We start from the raw sequence: 22,077 nt of genomic DNA on the forward strand, positions 1-22,077 counted from the left end.
TTTTGGCAACCATTTTAGTTTCAGACAGGGTTCACCCACCTGTACTTGATGAGGTCGGTAAAGATGAGAGGGGGGCAGAAGAAAGTCAGGAGTAGCTTCCACACAGCGGTGCCTCGGTCCATCTCTCCCCACCAATTCTGGGTGAGCAGGGACTGCGGGAAGAGCACGGAAGAGAATTAGCAGGGGTTGGGACCCCTCAACCTCCCAAGCCCTAACAATGCGGGGCCAGTTTACCTACAAGATCATCGTACCCTACATGGGCCCACTTGGCTTTGACTGGCAGAACTGACACAGCTACAGGTGCCACAAAACACCCATCTCGCATTTAGGGGCTGCTGCTATAGGGGTTGCTGTTGATCCTGCTAAACTGAGCATAGGCAAACTCGGCCCTCCAGATGTTTTGGGACTATAATTCCCATCATCCCTGACCACTGGTCCTGTTAGCTGGGGATCATGGGAGTTGTAGTCCCAAAACATCCGGAGGGCCAAGTTTGCCTAGGCCTGTGCTAAACATTAGCTGCTTCACAAAACTCTTAAATGGAAAGAAGATTCAGCAGCGTGGTAGCAGACGCTCGAGCAAGAAACATCCTTGCAGCGATCCAGTGTGCTGGACACAACCATACCTGCACACCATCATGTGCAAAAAACAGGCGGGCGTCAGCCTGGTGAGCGAGCTGGAGGACAGTGGCTCCTCCCCAGAGTTCGGAGCGGCGCACCAGCAGTTTGTAGGCCCGGGGCTCCCCATTTCGGTAACATTCCCCAAATACACCTGGAGTTGGGATGGGGGGTGAGAGAGAAGAAAGTGAGGAGGAGAGGCTTACTTACAATGTCAAGGAATTTCCAACACATCCCACAAACCACGCTCGTTTATAATAGCTGTTATTGTTGCAGTAGACTTAATACTGGCATATCACTCTTGTGACAGTGCAAAAATGCTTTCCTCCATCCCCCCTGCTATCCAATGGCGACGTTCAAGTGTGGACAGCCTTTGGCCCGCCAGATGTTGCTGAACTACAACTCCCATCAGCCACAGCAAGCATGGCAAACGGCGAGGGATGATGGGAGCTGCAGTTCATCAGTACCTGGAGGGCGACGAGTTCCTTGGTTCGAAACAGGGAGCAACCTAAACGCTCTTTAGAAATCAAGTTTCCCTGGAGTCCGAACCGGAAAGAATTGAGGCAGCTTCTCAGTCGTTGACTGCAAACAGCTAGCCTTCCCTTCCTGACCGTTCCTCTCAGGTCCCTCTTTCACACCCCAGCCTCCATGTCCTCATCATGTCCGCACCAATGGCCAAGTTCTCAAAGCGCATGGCGAGGTCCTTCATGGCTGCCTCTTCCTCAGCCTCCTGCTCCAGGTGCGAAAGCTCTCGGAGGATCCGTGCTGCTGCCAAAGCCCCAGCCACAGCGTCGGGGGCCTAAGGGGGAGAAGAAAGGGTGGCCATCAATGGAGACAGAGGCAAGGAAACAGCCCTCCAAAAAAGCTACAGGCAGCTGAGAGCCAGGAGGGGGAAATACTCTCATCATATCCAGATGTGGCAAAAGCACTGCCTGGTTGCCCTGCCATTTCCAGCCGGTACCTTCTTATTTCAACTCTGGCTCCTTGGTTTCTCCCATTATGAACCCCATACAGGAGCCTATCTATTCGTTTGTTAGCTCTGTCACATTATAATACAATAATAAAAATGATATTTTTTATTTATTTATACCCCACCCATCTGGTTGGGTTTCCCCAGCTACTCTGGGTGGCTCCCAACAGAATATTAAAGGTAAAGGGACCCCTGAACATTAGGTCCAGTTGTGGCCGACTCTGGGGTTGCGGCACTCATCTCGCTTTATTGGCCGAGGGAGCCGGCGTACAGCTTCCGGGTCATGTGGCCAGCATGACTAAGCCGCTTCTGGCGAACCAGAGCAGCGCACGGAAACGCCGTTTACCTTCCCGCCGGAGCGGTACCTATTTATCTACTCGTACTTTGATGTGCTTTCGAACTGCTAGGTGGGCAGGAGCAGGGACTAAGCAACAGGAGCTCACCCCGTCGCGGGGATTTGAACCACCGACCTTCTGATCGGCAAGTCCAAGGTTCTGTGGTTTAGACCACAGCGCCACCTGTGTCCCTCAACAGAATTTTATAAACACGATAAAACATTAAAAACTTCCCTAAACAGGGCTGCCTTCAGATGTCTTCTAAAAGTCAGATAGTTGTTTATTTCCTTGATATCTGGTGGGAGGGAGTTCCACAGGGCGGGCGCCACCACCGAGAAGGCCCTCTGCCTGGTTCCCTGTAACCTCACTTCTCGCAGTGAGGGAACCGCCTGAAGGTCCTCGGAGCTGGACCTCAGTGTTAACCGTATTAATAACAGTCATCATACACACCATTTCCCAGAAATACATAGCCATCTCTCTGCGGTTCAGCAACACAGCCCATATGAAGAGGTCAGTCCAAGGGTTTGGCGAAAGTTTGGAGCGGTACATGGGGTCTCCGTTGAGTAATGATCCTTTGCTCTTGGGAAAGGAGAGAGAGGCACAATTAGCAAGAGACAGAAATTGCTCACACTTAGCTTAGCTCTTCAGTTGATATTGAACAGCTGCCCAGAATCTATCACCCCCCAACTTTAGCCTCAGCAACTTCCCAAAATTTTACCAAGGACACGAAAATCCGAAACAAATTATTTTGGTGACCAGGTGAACATTGCCTTAATGCATACACGTTGCTTCTGGTAAATGAGACACTGTAGCCGCTAGAGGGCTGTGAAAATTTGTGTCCCATGCTTTTTAGACTCATCTACCCATGTCTTATCTGAAACCAAAGGGGTGTATCAGTTGCCAGATGTGAACTCCCCCCCCCCTGCTCTCCTACCCCACTACAGAGACTCTCAGGGCCAGAAAACGGGGGAAACCACTGCCTGGAGTGAGGGATAGTTAGCAGAGACAAAAAAGGCCAGAGTTTCAGGAAGGTGGGGCAGAATTGCAGGGGGCGATGAGGTAAGCGAACAGGAAAACAGGTCCCCTTTGCAAGCTGGAAGGTGGGGGCAGAGAACGAGGCGGGCAGTTTGTTTTATGCTGCAGAGATGGTCAGACATTATGCCTGGGGTCTCTTGGAATCTGAGGGTGCAGCAATGGAAGGAACGGAACTCTCTTGGGTCGTGAATGCTGTGGACTCTCTCCATCTCAGCTCAGGTTGTATATATGTGTAAATAAACTACATATCATAAAGATAATAGGGTTGCCACCTGTCCTGTATGAAACAAGATTGTCCTGCATTTCAGTGTAAAATGCTACGTCCTGTATGGATACAGTTCTCTCTCTCTTTCTACCCTACACCAGTGTGGTGTAGTGGTTAAGAGTGGTAGACTCGTAATCTGGTGAACCAGGTTCGCGTCTCCGCTCCTCCACATGCAGCTGCTGGGTGACCTTGGGCTAGTCACACTTCTCTGAAGTCTCTCAGCCCCACTCACTTCACAGAGTGTTTGTTGTGGGGGAGGAAGGGAAAGGAGAATGTTAGCCGCTTTGAGACTCCTTAGGGTAGTGATAAAGCGGGATATCAAATCCAAACTCTTCTTCTGTTCTTCTCTCTCTCTCTCTCTCTCTCTCTCTCTCTCTCTCTCTCTCTCATGTATGTGTGGGTGTGGGTGTGGGTGTTCCAAGTTAGGGATCCTCTCCAAATACATATGCTTGAAAGGGGTTGTGAAAAATCATGTATTTGGCTCTGGATAGCCAAGCATAGACATATTTACAAATTCGTGTGTGTGTGACAAATTCAAGAGGGTTATTCTGTTAGGCTGCAATAGATTGTAATGGATTGCTTTGAAGTCACTTCAGCACAAGATGAAAACAAAAACAAAAACCCCAGCCCTGCCCTGCCCTGCCTTATATGTTGCCAGAACAAAGGTGGCAACCCTATAAAGATCCCACATTCTCCACTGTGCCTCTTTGTTCCAAAGGGAAAGGCAGACCCTGATAAGCGCACCTGGCAACCTGGAGATTGGGATGGCGGGTATCAATATATTAAGGGAAAGCATGCATAAAATGCACACATTAGGAAAAACAGCATTCAAATATATATATATCAGTTTGCAAAACGTGCACATTAGAAGGGGCACTTCACTGCAAGATGAGCCTTTGACCTGGTTCACCTACCCCTGTCGTTCTGGCAGGGTGCAATCCGTCATAAAAGGGAGCACAGACATCCCCCAGCAGGTCATGGAGGATGTGAGCCACCTGGGGCAGCTGGTACTCAGGCAGGGACCGATCCAGCAGCAAGTATTCAGCAGGTGAGGTGGGCTCAGGGCCTGCGACTTGGCGCCGCTCCAGCAGCTGATGCAGAAGTGTGCCGCTCGGGGTCCCCGCGTAGAGCTGCTCCAGCTTCCCCCACGTCAGGAACTGCCCAATGTCCAGTCCGTTCTCCACAAAGAGGCGCACCAAGGCGGGACGGTCGCCCACCAATGCGTCGTGCATCGGGTCCATCAGAAGGCTAGGCTGTAGAAGAGAGAAGGGGTGGAGGTAAAAGGGGATGGGAGGATAAACCCCATGAGAATAATGGATGAGATACTCCTGTTGGTCTTGTGCAACCTGCTATTCATACACACATACTGGTACCTCTGGTTACAAACTTAATTTGTTCCAGAGGTCCATTTTTAACCTGAAGTACCACTTTAGCTAATGGGGCCTCCCGCTGCCGCCGGCATGTGATTTCTGTTCTCATTCTGAGGTAAAGTTCTTAACCTGAGGTACTACTTCCGGGTTACCAGAGTCTGTAAGCTGAAGCGCTTGTAACTCAAGGTACCACTGTGTGTGTGTGTGTGTGTGTGTGTGTGTGTGTGTGTATGAATATCTCTTGCACATTGCCATTTGCCTTTAAAGGTAAAGGTAAAGGACCCCGACAGTTAAGTCCAGTCGCGAATGACTCTGGGGTTGCAGTGCTCATCTCCCTTTACTGGCCGAGGTAGCTGGCATTTGTCCTCAGACAGTTTTTCCGGGTCATGTGGCCAGCACGACTAAGCCGCTTCTGGCAAAACCAGAGCAGTGCATGGAAATGCCATTTACCTTCCCGCCGGAGTGGTACCTATTTATCTACTTGCACTTTGACGTGCTTTCAAACTGCTAGGTTGGCAGGAACTGGGACCGAACAACAGGAACTCACCCCGTCGTGGGGCTTCAAACCACCAACCTTCTGATCTGCTAGCCCTAGGCTCAGTGGTTTAGACCACAGCGCCACCCGCGTCCTTTACCTTTACCTTTTACACAGCATAATTCACAATATATTGCCAGGTCAAAAATTACACAACCAGATATCTTGATATGGACTTCAAACTGGTTTTGGATTATATAATTGTTATAAGAACTCTAGGGTCTTATATATAAAAAATAAATGTTCATAAATGTACAATGCAAACACATACATGAGAATATAAACCACGTGTCTGAAATAGTACAGGAGAGCAACCCTGAAGCCATTTTGACTCTCCCAAATTGACCTCAAATGTTTCTCTGCAAGGAGGAAGGAAATGAGAAAAGCTTTCCAATTGTCTTTTTGACTGTTGGGGCTTACACCTCCCTGTAAATACAGTCTGGCAAGTATCTGTTAAGCTGAGCACACTATCAATACCCCTAAGAGATTCAGGAACTAAGTATTTACCACCTCAAAGGAATGGCCAGGCTACCCAGAAAAGGCAATCAGATAAGGCATTATCAGGTATCCTGGCAGACAGGAGAGAAGCAACACACTCAAATTTCTGCTGGGGACCACCTCTTTCTGTGATGTATGTATGATGTTTTGGGGGTGGTCTTGAGCTACAGGATAGGCAATTTCAAAAGTCTATATAAGAGCTTGTACACCAATGTTCTGGGTTCCTCTCCTCCCTCCCTGCGTGGGGTGAGCGGGGGACCCTGTTGCAACAGTTTAATAAAGATCAGGCTTACTAGCTGCTTTGCTTCTCAATATTCTCTGGTTGGCCTCTGTTATTTTCTCCTACCGATAGAGAACCTCCTTAAGGACTCTGTATGGGCTCTTAGACACCCCATAAGGGAAAGGGAGCAATATTTTTCTTATAACATATTGATACATCACCCAGCCCTAGTCTGCACCCAGCCCTGCAAAAGTCCCTTCCTCCATGCCTTCTCTGCCTTTGCTTTCATCCTGTCCCCTCTTTCCCTGCTGACTCACCTCCCAGTCAACATCCCCACGGAACAGCTCGGTGCTAGCAATGTCCACACGGTTCCAGGCCACAGCCAGGTGCAGCTCATCCAGGTAGCAGGTGGCCTCGCGCGATTGTTTACAGGCTGAAATGAGGGGAGAAGCAGAGACCTCCTTAGCCTTGGCTTCCCCTGTCTCCCTCTGCAGCACCGTAAATGGGGAGAGGATGGTGGGTGCGAGGAGAAGGGAATCCTTGTAAGGGAGAGGATAAATTCTCAGAAAAGGGAAATGAGATCTTTGCAAGGAGGAGATGTCTATGGGAAAGACTTAGTTTTGAAATGAAACACCAGGGTTACTTTGCTTGGATTAGCTACAGAAATTGAACCCCAAACTATATAATATGAAATAAGACGATAGGGTAGAAACCTTTTTTAAAAAAAAGAACTGGGATGGATTCTTAAACTGTTTTAACAGATTTGATCAAAATGTTTATGGGACATTTTGGGTACTTTTGTGGCTTACATTGATATAATAATTGATACCATGCCAATATGTTGCTTACAATGCATCAACCTATTTTAATTATTTGATTTCTATATTGAAAGCAACATTTAGGGTTGGCTTGTCATCAATGCTAGTCCAACTCAGGGTAAACCTATTGCAGCTTCTGGACATGGTCAACTTAGGTTCATTAATTTCAGTGGGCTAAATCTAAGTAGAACTTAGATGGATACAACCCTCAAACAATTAAATGCAAGTTGGAAATGTTTGGCAAATCTCAGTCCTGGTTGACTTCCTTTTGTGGTTCATATCCAGCCCATGTTAACTTTTAAAATATTGCAAGGGCCAGACAGGCACCACATCTGGAGGTTCCTTCTTTATGATGTTGGTGCCACCCCAGAATTTCCCTTAACCACTGAGCGAAGGACTTTCTGGAATGTTCGCTAACTTCCATGACTGGGTTATTTTTCAGAGCTCAGGACTGAAGGTTAGTAGGAACCATTGACTGGAAAGGAGTTTGTATAAAACTTCTACAGCCCACTTTTATATTTAGGAAATATCCAACGCAATAAGAGGTTGATTGGGGAGGTAAACCCCAAAGCCACAGCTCAGCCAGAGATATCTGTGGTTGGGTACACACCTTTCACCAGGGCTTGGAGGAGGACAGTCTCAAACTCCTCGAGACCCTCCTGGTCTGAATAGACGGTGACCAGTTCCCTTAGAGCCCCAATTTGCTCCACCTGAGGGAAAAAAGAAGCATTGTCTTGGAGATCTGTGAGAGAAAACCAGATTCCCTTCCCCAGAGAGAGATTTTCAAGTGCCCATGACCCTAAGGACTGGTAATGGGAAGTCTCAAAAGCCCACAGGAATGAATGTGAGCTCTGGGAAGCCCATGGAGAAAGAAGAATTTGTGAAGGGGGTCAGGGAGTTGCAGTTCTGGATCCTACCTCCTCTGCCAAGTCCTCCAGTTCATCGGCGGGGAACTTCCCCTGCATCTTCTTCATCGCCAGGGCCTTCATGGGCTCTCCAGGCTGTGTCTCCTGCAGCAACCTAGCTAAGCAGTCAGCTGCTCCTCCAGTTCCTGCCAAGAGCAGGCAAGGGATGGAGGCATGGACCGCATCAGAGACGCGCTGAGGGGAAGAACAAGACAGAAGATGAGCCCCTCAGAAACCTACAAAGCCAGGGGCCGCGAAATGGTTTGGGCCAGTGGGCACTAGGGATATCTCAGGTTCTCTCTGTTTTTCCTTTTCTCCGTTCTTGTTTTGTTTTCATTACCGTTCTGGCCTGAATATAAGCCACACTCCCCCCCCCCCCCCGCAAATTCCAAAAGTTAAAGTGCGGCTTATATCCTTACGGTATGCAGCCAGGAGTGTGGGGCAAACAGCACCAGGAGTGCGGCAAAGCGGGGCCTGCCCTGCGCATAGTCCCCCCCCCCCATGTGTGGGTTGGCGTGGCTAGGTGTGAACCTGAATCCTTTGAGGATGTTCAGAAGAAGCTCCGGCACAGAATGTCTCCAAGTTCTGATGGATTTACTGCTTGTAAATAAACGCTATTAGAGATAGAAGAGACAGTGTCTGGACTCTTTACTTCTCCTTCTCACACGGAAGGCAACCGCTGCTACTCTGCTACTCTGCCTAGGTCATTTTCCACAGAGGTTTGGCGCAGGGGAAATGCACTGGACGGCAGGTTTATTGAACACCCCGTCCTCTCCCCCAAGGCCGGGAAGGGAGACAGAGTGAGAAAGGGGAAAGGTCGCCAGCAATGCAACGCCCCCCCCCAGGATTCCACAAAGAGGTGTGTGCTTTAGAATGAGCTTTAAATGTCTGCAGCCGGAAAAAGCTAACTGGAAGCGGACTTTGACGTGAAAGGATTGTGAGCTCAGTTCAGTCATTGCACAGAAATCAAATTCTTAAGGTCAGAATGTGCTCAGAGGCACCCTGGTTGGTTTGTTTTTAAATTTCAGCTATGTCTTTTTCTCCTGGCTCCTGGTTTGTAGATTCTGAGGTTCTAGTAAAAAAAAATTAAAAATACAATGGAACCTCAGTTTTCAAGCATCTCGGAAGCTGAACGTTTCGGTTTTCGAACGCCAAAAACCCGGAAGTAATTGAATCTGTTTTTTAACGCGCCTCGGAAGTCAAACGGCTTCCGTGGCATGTTTTTCCATTTTCACCATTGAAATTGACATTCTCCCTTTGTGCCTCGGTTGTCGAACATTTCGGAAGCCGAACGGTCTTCCGGAACGGATTACGTTCGACAACCGAGTTTCCACTGTAGATCTGGCAAACCTCGAGTCTGTCCACCTCACTGCCCCTTTTACCACGTTCACAGCGACCAGTTCATTTGCGTCTCTCCTTCCCTACAGCTCGTTCTTTCAGGACTGGGTGTCTCCCGTAAGCCCATACCCTCCAAAAGGTCCAGGCCAATAGCCAGGATGCAGCTTGCGGGCCACGCTCCCGGGCGAGTCACGTGATCCCGTGTGAGATTGCAGTCCTTCCCAAAAGGTTCCCCCCCCCCAATGCAATATCGCAGCACCCAAAATGGCTGCCGTGCTCTCATGCAAAAAAGCAGGGTGTCCTGTTTTTCCCAGGACAGTTGAGGGGTATGCAACCCTCCCCCTGTCCCACTTCCCTTCACAAGCTCTCACGCCCATTACCTTGAACATAGCCGAGTCCCCACTGATAAGCAGCAGCAACACAGGAATCTCAATACTCCCAGCACCTGCGGGCGGCAGCAGTGAGATAAGGAAATTACACAAGAGAAACCTAATGATGAAGGGCAAAACAAAGGACCAATATTTTGGGATACCAGGACAGAAATCTCTCATGGGGGAAGCTGGCCAGGGGTCTGGAAGTGTAGCAGCCACAGAATTCTGGGTACAGTCATACCTCGGGTTATAGACGCTTCAGGTTGTGTTTTTTTAGGTTATGGACCCGCCAAAACCCGGAAGTACTGGAACGGGTTACTTCTGGGTTTTGGCGGTCGCACATGCGCCGAAGCACTAAATCACAACCCACGCATGCGCAGATGTGGGTTGCGAACGCTGCGGGTTGCAAATGTGCATCCCACACGGATCACGTTCGCAACCCGAGTGTCCACTGTAAATGCATACAGTGGTACCTTGGTTTTTGAGCGTTTCAGAAGCCAAACGTTTTGGTTTTTGAACGCCGAAAACCCGGAAGTGAATGTTTCCGTTTTCAAACGTGCCTCGGAAGCTGAACGGCTTCTGAGGCGCATTTCTCAATTTTCTCCATTCCCTTTGCCAGAAGCCCATTGCGCCTCGGTTGTCCAACATTTCGGAAGTCGAACAGTCTTCTGGAATGGATTATGTTCGACAACCGAGGTACCACTGTATTAGTTAATGAGGCAGCAAACTCTGGCTTCGCTAAGGTGCCTGAACGCTGCTATTTCAAACAACAGATGGGGGGGGGGGAGCACAAACTGAATATTCCTCCAATACAAATAACAACAACATCCTCTGTGTAGAAACTTTGACGTTAGAGAGTAAGGTCCTCCTAATCTTCAGCCTTCTCCTGAGCTGACAAAGTAGTTTGCTCAAGAAAACATTCCGTCATTTATGGGCTGAAGGAATACAGAACAGGTTTGCCAAGTCGGAGAAAAATCAGGCCTCACCCCCAGGGATGTGGGAGACAGGCCTTTTTCCTAAGGGGGCACTGGCCCAAACCCTCCCACCACCAGGTCTGGCACCTCTTGGCTCATTTAAGTGATACAAGGGCTTTCCCTCTGCAAAGGACCATGTGTCTGAGGAAGCTTACTGCTGTTGTCGCTAGGCTAACATAAAACAGAAGCAGCAGTAAAAAGCGTTGCAACTGAGGACACCTGGGGCAGGAACCTACATACACTATCTGACTTTTAGAAGACATCTGAAGGCAGCCCTGTTTAGGGAAGTTTTTAATGACTGGTGTTTTAATGTATTTTTAATCTTCTGTTGGAAGCTGCCCAGAGTGGCTTGGAGAACCCAGCCAGATGGGTGGGGTATAAATAATAAATTATTATTAAACAGAATTTCAATTGGTCTACTCTGAGTAGGACCAGCATCACACACATCCCAATGTATTGTATTTGAATTTAAATTTGGTGTTTTTTTTTGCTTTTTTAAATTTTATCTTATTTCCATGTTTATTACATACAAAAAAAGGGAACAATACTGAAAAGGGGGTACAACTTAAGAGGGGAGGGGAAAGGAAAGAAAATGAAATTTACACAATCTGTTATTAAGATAAAAATTTTGACAACAATTTACGATTACAATTTCATGCTACAATAAAAGTAAAAAATCTCATTATTTTTTATACCCGACTTCCCATTTATTCCATAATTCTTTTTACATAAATTTACAGCCATATCGAAATACCATTTTTTATGTTAATATTTTCACAATTTATAAATGTTTATATTTATATAAGCAATGAATAAAAACTGCTGGGATCACTCAAAAGCTACTACAGATTTTAACATGATATAATTGTGTTTAAGATATGTTCTGAAGGCCTCCCATTTTGATACAAATTCAATTCTTGGTGTGTTTTTTTCAGATAGACTCTCTATGAATTTAAATTACAGAAATCAGCTCTAAATCTGCAACTGTACAAATACAGCATCATATGTAAACGTTAACTTCCTTTTTTTTGAAAGAAATAAACTTGGCCTCTCCCCCCACATCCTGATGCAATTCCTCTTTTGAGGCTGTGGAAGTTGCCACCCGCCCCAAGGTAAGCCAAGGAAATGCAATCCTTGCGTATGGGTGGAAGTGTCTTACCGCCAGCTCCCACTTTCTGCTGGGCAATGTAGCGTTCCAGGCGGGCACGGAAGGAGGCCTCGCCGCCCACCCTGCCCTGCGTCCCGTTGTCCACCAAGAAGAAGGCAGAGTGGTTGGCATCCAGAGGGCAGTAAGGGGCAGAAGGGACTGTCCTGGGGTAAAGTGCTGGGAACAAACCCTGCAGAAGGAGGGAAAAACAGGGAGCAAATGAAGGAAGGTGCCAGGGACTTTTAATCCAGAATGTGGCAGCTAGACTGGTGACTGGGAGTGGCCGCCAAGAACACATAACACCAGGCCTGAAAGACCTACACTGGCTCCCGGTACGTTTCCAGGAACAATTCAAAGAGTTGGTGCTGACCTTTCAAGCAACCATAGGCAAACTTGGCTCTCCGGTTATTTTGAGACTACAACTCCCACCATCCCTGACCACTGGTCCTGTTAGCTAGGGATGATGGGAGTTGTAGTCCCAAAACATCTGAAGGGCCAAGTTTTCCTATGCCTGCCCTAAACAGCCTCGGCCCAGTATACCTGAAGGAGCGTCTCCACCCCCATCCTTCAGCTCAGACACTGAGGTCCAGCTCCGAGGGCCTTCTGGCGGTTCCCTCACTGCGAGAAGTGAGGTTACAAGGAACCAGGCAGAGGGCCTTCTCAGTGGTGGCGCCTGCCTGTGGAACGCCCTCCCGCCAGATGTCAAGGAAATAAACAACTATCTGACTTTTAGAAGACATTTGAAGGCAGCCCTGTTTAGGGAAGTTTTTAATGTCTGATGTATCGTGTTTTTAATATTCTGTTGGGAGCCGCCCAGAGCGGCTGGGAAGACCCAGCCAGATGGGTGGGGTATAAATAATAAATTCTTATTAATATATTAGTTGGATGCAGAGGAGAAGTGGGAGGCACCAGCTGGGGAACCCCCAAGGTAAGAAGGCCCAGAGCCTGGGGTGTGATGATGTGTGGTCAGAGGAAGAAGAGGGAGAAGCCTGGGAGCAGGAGAGGTTTCATAAGCTGAAGAGGTAACAGGGTTTAGTGAGCAGGGAGAGCCTGTGGCAGAGAGCAGTCCAGAAGCAGAAGCAGAGGCTGGCCAAGATGCAGAGAAGCGACCAGCTTGTGAAGAAGCCAGGGAGTCCCAGCCCAGCTCCCCTCCTTGCTGGCATCCCAGAACCCAAAGAGGTTTGAAGAGGACAGAGCAAAGACAGACACGGCATGGTAGTCTCAGATTGCTCTGAAGGGACCCAGGAAGGGAGGAGACTTGGGCACCTGTGGGAAGGTGGTGACCTTCACTCCTGACTACCGTATTTTTTGCTCTATAACACGCACTTTTCCCCTCCTAAAAAGTAAGGGGAAATGTGTGTGCGTCTTATGGAGCGAATGCAGGCTGCGCAGCTTTCGCTGAAGCCAGGAGAGCAAGAGGGATCGGTGCGCACTGATCCCTCTTGCCCTCCTGGCTTCAGGGATAGCCGTGCGAAGCCTCTTCAGGGCAACGGGAGGAACGCTCCCCCTGCCCTGAAGAGGCTTGGCACGGCTATCCCAGAAGCCAGAACAGAAAGAGGGATCACTGCTTTCGCTGCGCAGCGATCCCTCTTGCTGCTCTGACTTCGCTTTGCTGAGAGGCGCTGCACAGCTTCCCCTCTCAGCGCAATGCCTCTTCAGTACTGAAGAGGCGCTGCGCAGAGAGGGAGAGAATTTTTTTTTCTTGTTCTCCTCCTCTAAAACTAGGTGTGTCTTATGGTCGGGTGCGTCTTATAGACATAGCTGCCAACTTACAGATTTGAAAATAAGGGACCAGCAGCCTCGAAAATAAGGGATCAGCAGCCAAAATAAGGGATTTTAGACAGCCAGCTGAAATACGAAGTTAAAAGGGACCAGATCATTTTGGAGAGCTGGTTTTTAGCCCTTCGTTTCCAGTGGTTGCTGCTCAAGACACCAGCTGATGAAACACTGCAATTAAATAACTACAAGCAGCAACCACTTTTAGCGCAAAACGAAGTCCAAGCTACGAAGATGCTGCTGGAGTTCTGTATCTTTTCTCTCGTGCTCCATCTGCAGCTCTCAGTTCCATCAGGCGGGGCGGGAGGAAGGGGGGGTGGGAATAGCGTCCGAAGTAAACCCGCAGATCAGACCATCTATGCTAGTCTACCACTACAAATCTATGGGAGAAGTGCTTGTGGTCCTTTCTCCGCTTTCCCCCTCTATGGTTAGCCCTTGGAACACCTGTCCGCACCTGCGCCTCCACCTCCTCCTCCTCTCTCTGCTGAACTTTCTCTATGGTTGCCCTCACTCTCGCTCTCCTCTCAAGGCTCCTCAGCAATTCATAGGCCGCGCCAGGCTGCCCATCTCATCCAGGTCCTTCGGTGGCGCAGCCGCAGTACAGCCTAGCGGTGGCGGCAGCAATGGGCAGAGGGGAGGCCCCAGGCAGAGACGCTCAGTTCGGCAGCCACGAGGAGGATGGCAGTGGAAGGGCCTGAGGCTCCCGCCAGTCCCGGCGGGGAGGGGCTCCCGGGGGCTGAGGCTGGTGAGAGGAGGCCGGAGGGGGGTGGGCCGGGCAGCCAAGCAACACAGTTGGAGCCTCCCTCCTCCCTGGCCGGCAGGGAGGGCGGGAGAGGAGCTGTTTCCTTTGAAACCCGGGAAATTTAAGGGACATCATCAATAAGGGACAGCAGCAGGACACAGCACTGGGATAAGGGAGCTTTCCGCCAAATAAGGGACGGTTGACAGCTATGCTAATAGAGCGAAAAATACGGTACTTGCCTCATTTGGGCAAGATTGACTGGGAGGAGTTGCTGTGCTCACAAGACCTATCCTCCTGCGCTGATTTTGTTTCTTTGAATAAAGAGAGTTCACTGACACCATGTGAGTTATTGCTGACCTGCTCTTGACCCCCCCGCGCCCTGACAGAAGGACCGAAATAACCTGCTGCGTCTTCCGTGCCCATCCCATCACCTCTGTACCCATTTGCGGTCTTCTCTGTCACCCCCCCTCTCCGATACCTTGGGGTTCACAAGACATTGGCGCTGCTCGACGATGCCCCACGGAGCAATGCCCATCGCCACCACATGGGTGCTGGGGTTAGAACTAGCGGTCGTGTGGTCCCTCACAGCTTCCCCAACATGGCGTCCGACGCCAGCCTGGAGCCCACCAGTCATAATCCAGGCACCTGCGTAGGAGCGGCAAAGCGTGTGTGCATTACTAAAGTGGCATGTGTTACCAAAAAATAAAAATAAAGTATGGTCTTGGAAATAAAACATCATCATCATCATCATCATCATCATCAATTATTTTTCATTTTGCCATTTTACAAATAATTTTACACAAAATTACATATCCAAAATTGCATATCTGTCCCTATAATTTGGGAATTATAGGGACAGAACTACCTAAAATGTATAGGAACTTATTCATGTATGCTACTACAGCGGCAAGAATGTTACTTGCCCCAACATGGAAAGAAGCAGAAGTCCCAGCAAAGGAAGAATGGATACAAAAACTTATGGAATATGCAGAAACAGAGAAACTTACCGGAAGAATAAGAAATCAAGATACAATTATAATTTTTTAACAAAAGAATGGAAATGGTTTATTGAGTATTTACAGATAAATTATAAACAGATAAAAACATTGGCAGGATTATTGTAATAACCTGCAGTTTTATAAGAGTATATATTTAGGGAAGATGAATAAATTAGTAAATTGGGTTAATTTGGATGTGCAGAAGATATTAAGGACAAATTTAAGGAACCGCAGAAAGAGGGGGAAGGAAGTCAAGTTCTGAAATGTCAAAATGATTGTAAAATTAGTGAAATGTACAAAATTAGTGAAATGCACAAACTTGAAAAGTATAAATAAATAAATAAACAATTTTAAAAAATTATATATCCAATAAAAATAAACAAATCCTTAAATCGGCTCCCCTCCCCCCTTCTTTGCTTACTTACGTTTTATCCTTTATTACTGCATATCCAGATGAATTTAATTATTGATATTCCCCTTAAATTAATTCTTACGGCACATTTTTATATTAATCCTGCTAATGTCAGCAGCTCCTGGCTGGTTGCCCAGGAAAGTATAAAGACAAGGAAAAGTTTCTAACAGTCCTTTTTTTAATTTCAAACTTTACAGAGAGAGGTTATAGAACAGAGCCTCTTGGACCGGCATAGGCAAACTCCGGCCCGCCAGATATTTGGGACTACAATTCCCATCATCCCTAGCTAACAGGACCAGTGGTCAGGGATGATGGGAATTGTAGTCCCAAAACATCTGGAGGGCTGGAGCTTGCCTATGCCTGCTCTTGGATAATGGCGTTGTCCCAAGTCAATCTCTGCCCCGTCTCTCTCACTTACTAATCCATCACCTTCTATGGGTGCTGCAACACGCCCTCTGCCTTTGAGCTCTTTGCTCTCCTACTTTTAAAGCTCGCCTGATTCTGGGAGATGGGGAGTCTGGAATGCTTTCTAATGACAACATGTCAGCCGGGTGTTGTTCCGGCTCTCCCATGATTTCCCCCAGCTTTTCCCCTCATCTGCCTCTGAGCTGTGATCTCCCGCAATCCCCTGTTGTAAATCTATACTGTCTTCCTCTACCTCCTCCCTGGGTCAGGAGGGGAAGGGGTCTCCACCATTCCTCCTCTGCCCAGTCCCTGACAGCTAACGATTTACAATAGTTCCTCAAACAGCCCACAAAATTCCCCCCATTGTTCAGCCCGGACACTGAGGTCCAGCTCCGAGGGCCTTCTGGCGGTTCCCTCACTGAGAGAAGTGAGGTTACAGGGAACCAGGCAGAGGGCCTTCTCAGTAGTGACACCCGCCCTGTGGAACACCCTCCCACCAGATGTAAAGGAAACAAAGAACTATCTGACTTTTAGAAGACATCTGATGGCAGCCCCGTTTAGGGAAGTTTTTAATGTTTGATGTTTTATTGTATTTTTAATATTCTGTTGGGAGCTGCCCAGAGTGGCTGGGGAAGCCAAGCCAGATGGGTGGGGAATGAATGAATGAATGAATAAATAAATAATATTATCTCTTCTTGGTTTCTTATTTTTCTGGCAAGTGTCGCCATTTCTGCATACTCCATCAGTTTTGTCTGCCACTCTTCCTTGGTTGCAGCTACATTTTCTTTCCATCTCTGTGCATATTATTATTATTAAAATATATTTTTTCAATATTCATTACACATTTAATCAATATTTATTTAAATATTGAAAGGTGGTGTGCTTGTCTGGGACCGTTGAAAGCAGCTGTCACACTGCCTGCCCCTAGGCCACCCCCTTGCTAACAGGTGTAACCTGCTGTTATATTTGACAAATGACCACAAAAGGCAGAGGATGCCAATCACTCACTTGAGACACACCTATTGGACAAAGAACAACCCCGTGACCCATACATAACCTGACTATCTCACAAATTACACGCACACAAGCCAGGCTGGGAATGTACCACTGTGTACCCAGGCCCTCTCTCCCTCCCTCTCAATAACCCACGCCCAGGCAAAGGGCTCACAACTGCTGCCATAAACACACCCCAAAACAGCACTCCTTCTCAAACATAAACACTGACAGGAATAAGAGTAAGAAAAGCACACAAAACACCCTTCTGGAAGCAGCAGCTGTCGCTTCCTTCTCCTTCAGTCATGCACGCAAGCTTTCTTTGCAATAATCACGCCTTCCACAATGCAGGCAGGTCTCTCCTCCTTGTGAAATGTACAAAAGCAACCTCCTGTTTGAGCGCACTTCTGCAGCTGCAGAAACACATACCGCCTCCAAAGTACAGTGGTACCTCTGGTTGCGAACGGGATCTGTTCTGGAGCCCTGTTAGCAACATGAGCAGAACGCAACCTGCGTCTGCACGAGTCGCGATTCGCCGCTTCTGCGCATGCGCATGACATCATTTTGAGCGTCTGCGCATGCTCGAGCGGCAAAACCCAGAAGTAACCTGTTCCATTACTGCCGGGTCGCAGCAGGACGTATCCTGAAAGAACGTAACCTGAACCTGAACAAGAGGTATGACTGTACACCCCAAGTAAAGTGGGACCTTGGTCCTCAAACACCTTGGTACTCAAACAACTTGGAACCCAAACACTGCAAACCCAGAAGTAAGTGTTCCGGTTTGCGAACTTTTATCGGAAGCCGAACGTGCTCCGTTTTGAGTGTTATGCTTCCAGTCTGAGTGCCACACTTCTGTTTTGAGTGCCACAGTTCTGTTTTGAGCCGTTGCTGAGGTGTGTCTGTTTCTGCTACTGTAGTACCTCAGGTTACAAACGCTTTGGATTACAAACACTTCAGGTTACAAACTCCGCTAACCCGGAAGTAGTACCTCGGGTTAAGAACTTTGCCCCAGAATGAGAACAGAAATTGCGCACTGGTGGTGCAACGGCAGCAGGAGGCCCCCTTAGAAAAAGTGTGCCTCAAGTTAAGAATGGTTTCGGGTTAAGAACGGACCTCCAGAACGAATTAAGTCCGTAACCCGAGGCACGTACATTTTTTATTGCTTTCATTTTATGGATCAATGGTCTTGTTAGATAGTAAAATTCATGTTAAATTGCTGTTTTAGGGGTTGTTTTTTAAAGTCTGGAATGGATTAATCCATTATTATTTTTTTGCATTACTTTCTATGAGAAAGTGTGCCTTGGTTTTGGAACGCTTTGGTTTTGGAACGGCCTTCCGGAACGGATTAAGTTTGAGAACCAAGGTACCACTGTACCAAACAGAACTATGAAAAAGATTTTATATCCAGTGGCACACAAAGATTTGATCACACGCTCCAACGTTTTGCACGAAAAGAGGGACGTTCTCTTGCTTTAGAGTAGAATGTCCCTATTGTATTGTTCTACAAAAATAATCCAAACAGTAGCTGGCAGGCAACAGCCTCCTCCTCTGTTGCCTCTCCTGTTCCTGCCTTTGCCTTCCCCTTATTGTTTATACTCCAACCAGAAGACATTAAAAGTCGTTGTAAACTAATAAAGAAATCCAGATCAAAAGCCAAGTAGATGTGCACAGGGTGGGAATAATTAATCACACAGGAGGAAAGAACAGCTTATTTTCTTGTTTTGAAGGGCAGCCTCATTAGAATTATTGCAGAATTACATGGAATTATTGCAGAACTACATGGGATCATTGCAGAATTATCTAGCAACGGCTTTCATTTTAGCGAGTTTCAATTACTGTAAATATTTCAAGTAATAGCACCAAGAGAGTGGCAGTTGTAGCCTTAGTACCTTGGTCAGTCACCTATGTTTCCCAGAAGTCTTCCCCCAACCCCCAATCCCAGCCTGCTGTCAAATTGCTTTTTATTGACAAATACATTTTTATTTCCGTGTACTTGTCCAGGTTTTTTCAAGCATCAACTGTCATTCTGCCCTTCGGAGGCTTATGTATGCATTTACTGCCACCTCTGCTGTTTTACATGTTTATTGCTGTAATAGTTGTTTCATTGTTTTAATTGTTTTGCTGATGTACAGCTCAGTGAGGTGGTGGTGGTTGTTGTTGTTGTTGTTGTTGTTGTTGTTTACAGAATGGGTGAGGGAATCAGAGGACAGGATTTGTCCCACAGCCCATCAGTTGTTCTTTTTAAAATTATTTTGGGTTTTTTGTGTCGCAGCTACACAGTGTAATAGCCACAGAACGAAGTTTACTTGTATAATTCTTACAATTTCCCCTAGGTCAAATCTGAGCAATAACCCCCACAAAACCCTACTTGCCTGCCCCCCAGCAAGGCCGATCAGTTTTTGATCCCTAACTCAACAGCTACTGAAGGAGCATCTCCACCCCCATCGTTCAGCCCGGACACTGAGGTCCAGCTCCGAGGGCCTTCTGGTGGTTCCCTCACTGCGAGAAGTGAGATTACAGGGAAACCAGACAGAGGGCCTTCTTGGTAGTGGCTCCCACCCTGTGGAACGCCCTCCCATCAGATGTCAAGGAAATAAACAACTCTCTGACTTTTAGAAGACATCTGAAGGCAACCCTGTTTATGGAAGTTTTTAATGTTTGATGTTTGATCGTGTTTTTAATGTTCTGTTGGGAGCCACCCAGAGTGGCTGGGGAAACCCAGCCAGATGGATGGGGTATAAATAATAAATTACTACTACTACTACTACTACTACTACTACTGTGCAGGACAAAAAACACTGAGTAAGAGGGCATTGCAGGGGGTTGGACTAGATGACCATTGGGTTCCTTCCAGCTCTAAGATTCTATGATTCTAAGAGCAGCCCACAGTAAGATGCTGCAGCAAACATCCAAAGGTGCGTCTCTACAAAAGTTGCTAATATCATTTTACCTTGGAAATCATATATCCATACCGCCCAACATTCCCCTGATGAAAATTGGGACGTGTGTCTTCTGGTGATGCACAAGTCAGCTGTCTTGCACAAAAGAGCGGCACCACTGCAAGCTCCAGATCATCCCCAGGACATTCCGGGATCAAATCAGAAGCCAGGGTGTAATTCTGTAATTCTGGGAATATCCCGGGAGAATAGGGACGCATCCCCACACCCTAAAACCCACCAGCACAGTAAGTACCGTATTTTTCGCTCTATAAGGCGCACTTTTTCCCCTCCAAAAATTAAGGGGAAATGTGTGTGCATCTTACGGAGCGAATGCAGGCTCCTTGGCTTCAGCGATAGCAACGCGAAGCCTCCGGAGCGCAGCGGGCGCTCCTGCTGCGCTCCGGAGGCTTCGCGTTGCTTTTGCTGAAGCCTGGAGATCGCAAGGGGTCGGTGTGCACCGACCCCTCTCGCTCTCTAGGCTTCAGGGATAGCCGCCTGAAGCCTCCAGAGCGCAGCGGGCACTCCTGCTGCGCTCCGGAGGCTTAACGTTGCTTTCGCTGAAGCCTGGAGAGCAAGAGGTGTCGGTACGCACCAATCCCTCTTGCTCTCCTGGCTTCGCTTTGCTGGAGAGGCGCTGCACAGTTTTCCCTCTCTGCACAGTGCCCCTTCAGCGAAGCGGGAGGAGAAATGGAAGGGGCTCCATTTCTCTTGCCACTTCACTGAAGGGGCGCTGAGCAGAGAGGGAGAGAATTTTTTTTTCTTGTTCTCCCCCTCTAAAACAAGGTGCGTCCTATGGTCGGGTGCGTCCTATAGAGCGAAATATATGGTAACTTTCCCTTTCCTTTTGCCCCTCCCCAACAATTACTTTATATAAAAAGTAAGCTTTGCAGCCTGATCTAGGCTGGATCTAGACATAGGTAGAGAGAGGGGAACCCACTATAAATAAGTCAGAAATTAAATTGTTACAGTGCTTTAAAAAAAATAATAATAAAAATGTTTGGGGGTACTCTCATTTTGACTCAAGAAAATCTCCATTTTATAGTTCAAATCGGGGAAAATAAATACAGCAAATGGACAAAAGCACAAAGGACATGCATTACCTCATATACACAGCAAACAGCTCACATATAACGCACGCAGGGCCGCAGCTGTCAAAACTCTTATTAAAGACCCACGTGCAAAAACAGCACAAGCGCCTTGCCTTTTGCTACGACGTTTTGTTGTGTGCGCGGGAGGGGAAAACTATGCGGGAAACTGGCGCTGCATCTTTCAAGCTATCTTTTAAAAATACGTCTATAGGTGCAGCTACACGGTGCTTCCAGGACAGCCCCACAGAGTTTTCCAAGCATGAACGGGCCTTGAGGGAAGGGGGCAGGAGCTAGCGGCGTGCGGCTAGGAAGGCTCTGCTTTGTGATTGGTTCCCGTAGCGGCAAGGAAGCCCGGGCTGCGCTCCCCCCCCCCGCCTTTGTTGTTACTGCTGGAGGAGGCAACGGAAATGGCATAGACGAGCGCACCGGATCCTAAGAAGCCTGCTCCTGCAGCTGAAAGCAGCTTTGCTTCTTGGCAGAAAGAATGTCAACAAAAATGTTTAGGGGTATGCGTACCCCTGCATTCCTGCACTGGATTGTTATCACAAAAGAAAGAAATCCCTATGGAAAAGTGTGTTTTAAAATTTCCTGCCCTCTGGCGCCATCTGGTGTTGCGTGCTTATAGCGCATCCAAATTGCTGTTTCTTTACTAACGTCGAAAATTCCCTTAACTTTTTTTTAGTTTTATATACAGTACTTAGCAGGGGTCAGCAAACTTTTTCAGCAGGGGGCTGGTCCACTGTCCCTCAGACCTTGTGGGGGGACAGACTATATTTTTGAGGGGGGGGATGAACGAATTCCTATGCCCCACAAATAACCCATTTTAAATAAAAGCACACATTCTGCTCATGTAAAAACACCAGGCAGGCCCCACAAAGAACCCAGAGATGCATTTTAAATAAAAAGAAACATTCTATTCATCTAAAAACAAGCTGATTCCTGGTCCATCCGCGGGCCAGATTTAGAAGGGGATTGGGCCGGATCCGGCCCCCGGGCCATAGTTTGCCTACTCATGGTACAGAGTATCAGCAGGACCAGGAATCACACTGGCGCCAGTGCAGTGTTTTGATCACATGAGTCTGAAACACCAGCGATGAACGCGCAAAAGTGTGGAATGAAAACAGGCCACAGGGTGGTCCTTACCTGTGCTCTGGGCGGCTTTGACGAGCCCTTTTCTCAGCACATCCTTAAGCCAGGCCCTCACCCGTACCTCGCCTTCGCCCCCTACCACTGACACCACCAGGTTGGGGCGCGGGATTTTCCAGTGGTGCATTACCAGGCCGTAAGCAGCAGCAGGGTCAGACGTGTCTGACAGGCGAATGAACTGC

At 47.9% G+C, this 22,077-nt stretch overlaps 1 protein-coding gene across 1 annotated transcript in view; it reads right to left on the minus strand.

Annotated features, from left to right (window-relative positions):
- TRPM4 (transient receptor potential cation channel subfamily M member 4) overlaps nucleotides 1-22,077 on the minus strand; it is a 43,276-nt gene that overhangs the window by 15,723 nt on the left and 5,476 nt on the right. The window contains exons 4-15 of the mRNA XM_080976539.1: nucleotides 21,893-22,073; nucleotides 14,393-14,559; nucleotides 11,409-11,586; nucleotides 9,285-9,349; nucleotides 7,579-7,761; nucleotides 7,272-7,371; nucleotides 6,161-6,276; nucleotides 4,135-4,473; nucleotides 2,371-2,499; nucleotides 1,285-1,414; nucleotides 624-769; nucleotides 40-152 (exon numbers count right to left, since the gene is read on the minus strand). Of these exons, the coding sequence (XP_080832665.1) occupies nucleotides 40-152; nucleotides 624-769; nucleotides 1,285-1,414; nucleotides 2,371-2,499; nucleotides 4,135-4,473; nucleotides 6,161-6,276; nucleotides 7,272-7,371; nucleotides 7,579-7,761; nucleotides 9,285-9,349; nucleotides 11,409-11,586; nucleotides 14,393-14,559; nucleotides 21,893-22,073 (1,847 nt within the window). The remainder of the gene's footprint in view (nucleotides 1-39; nucleotides 153-623; nucleotides 770-1,284; nucleotides 1,415-2,370; nucleotides 2,500-4,134; nucleotides 4,474-6,160; nucleotides 6,277-7,271; nucleotides 7,372-7,578; nucleotides 7,762-9,284; nucleotides 9,350-11,408; nucleotides 11,587-14,392; nucleotides 14,560-21,892; nucleotides 22,074-22,077) is intronic.

The sequence above is a fragment of the Podarcis pityusensis genome (assembly GCF_964106645.2).
Source record: "Podarcis pityusensis genome assembly, chromosome: 13".
Classification (NCBI taxonomy): Eukaryota; Metazoa; Chordata; class Lepidosauria; order Squamata; family Lacertidae; genus Podarcis; species Podarcis pityusensis.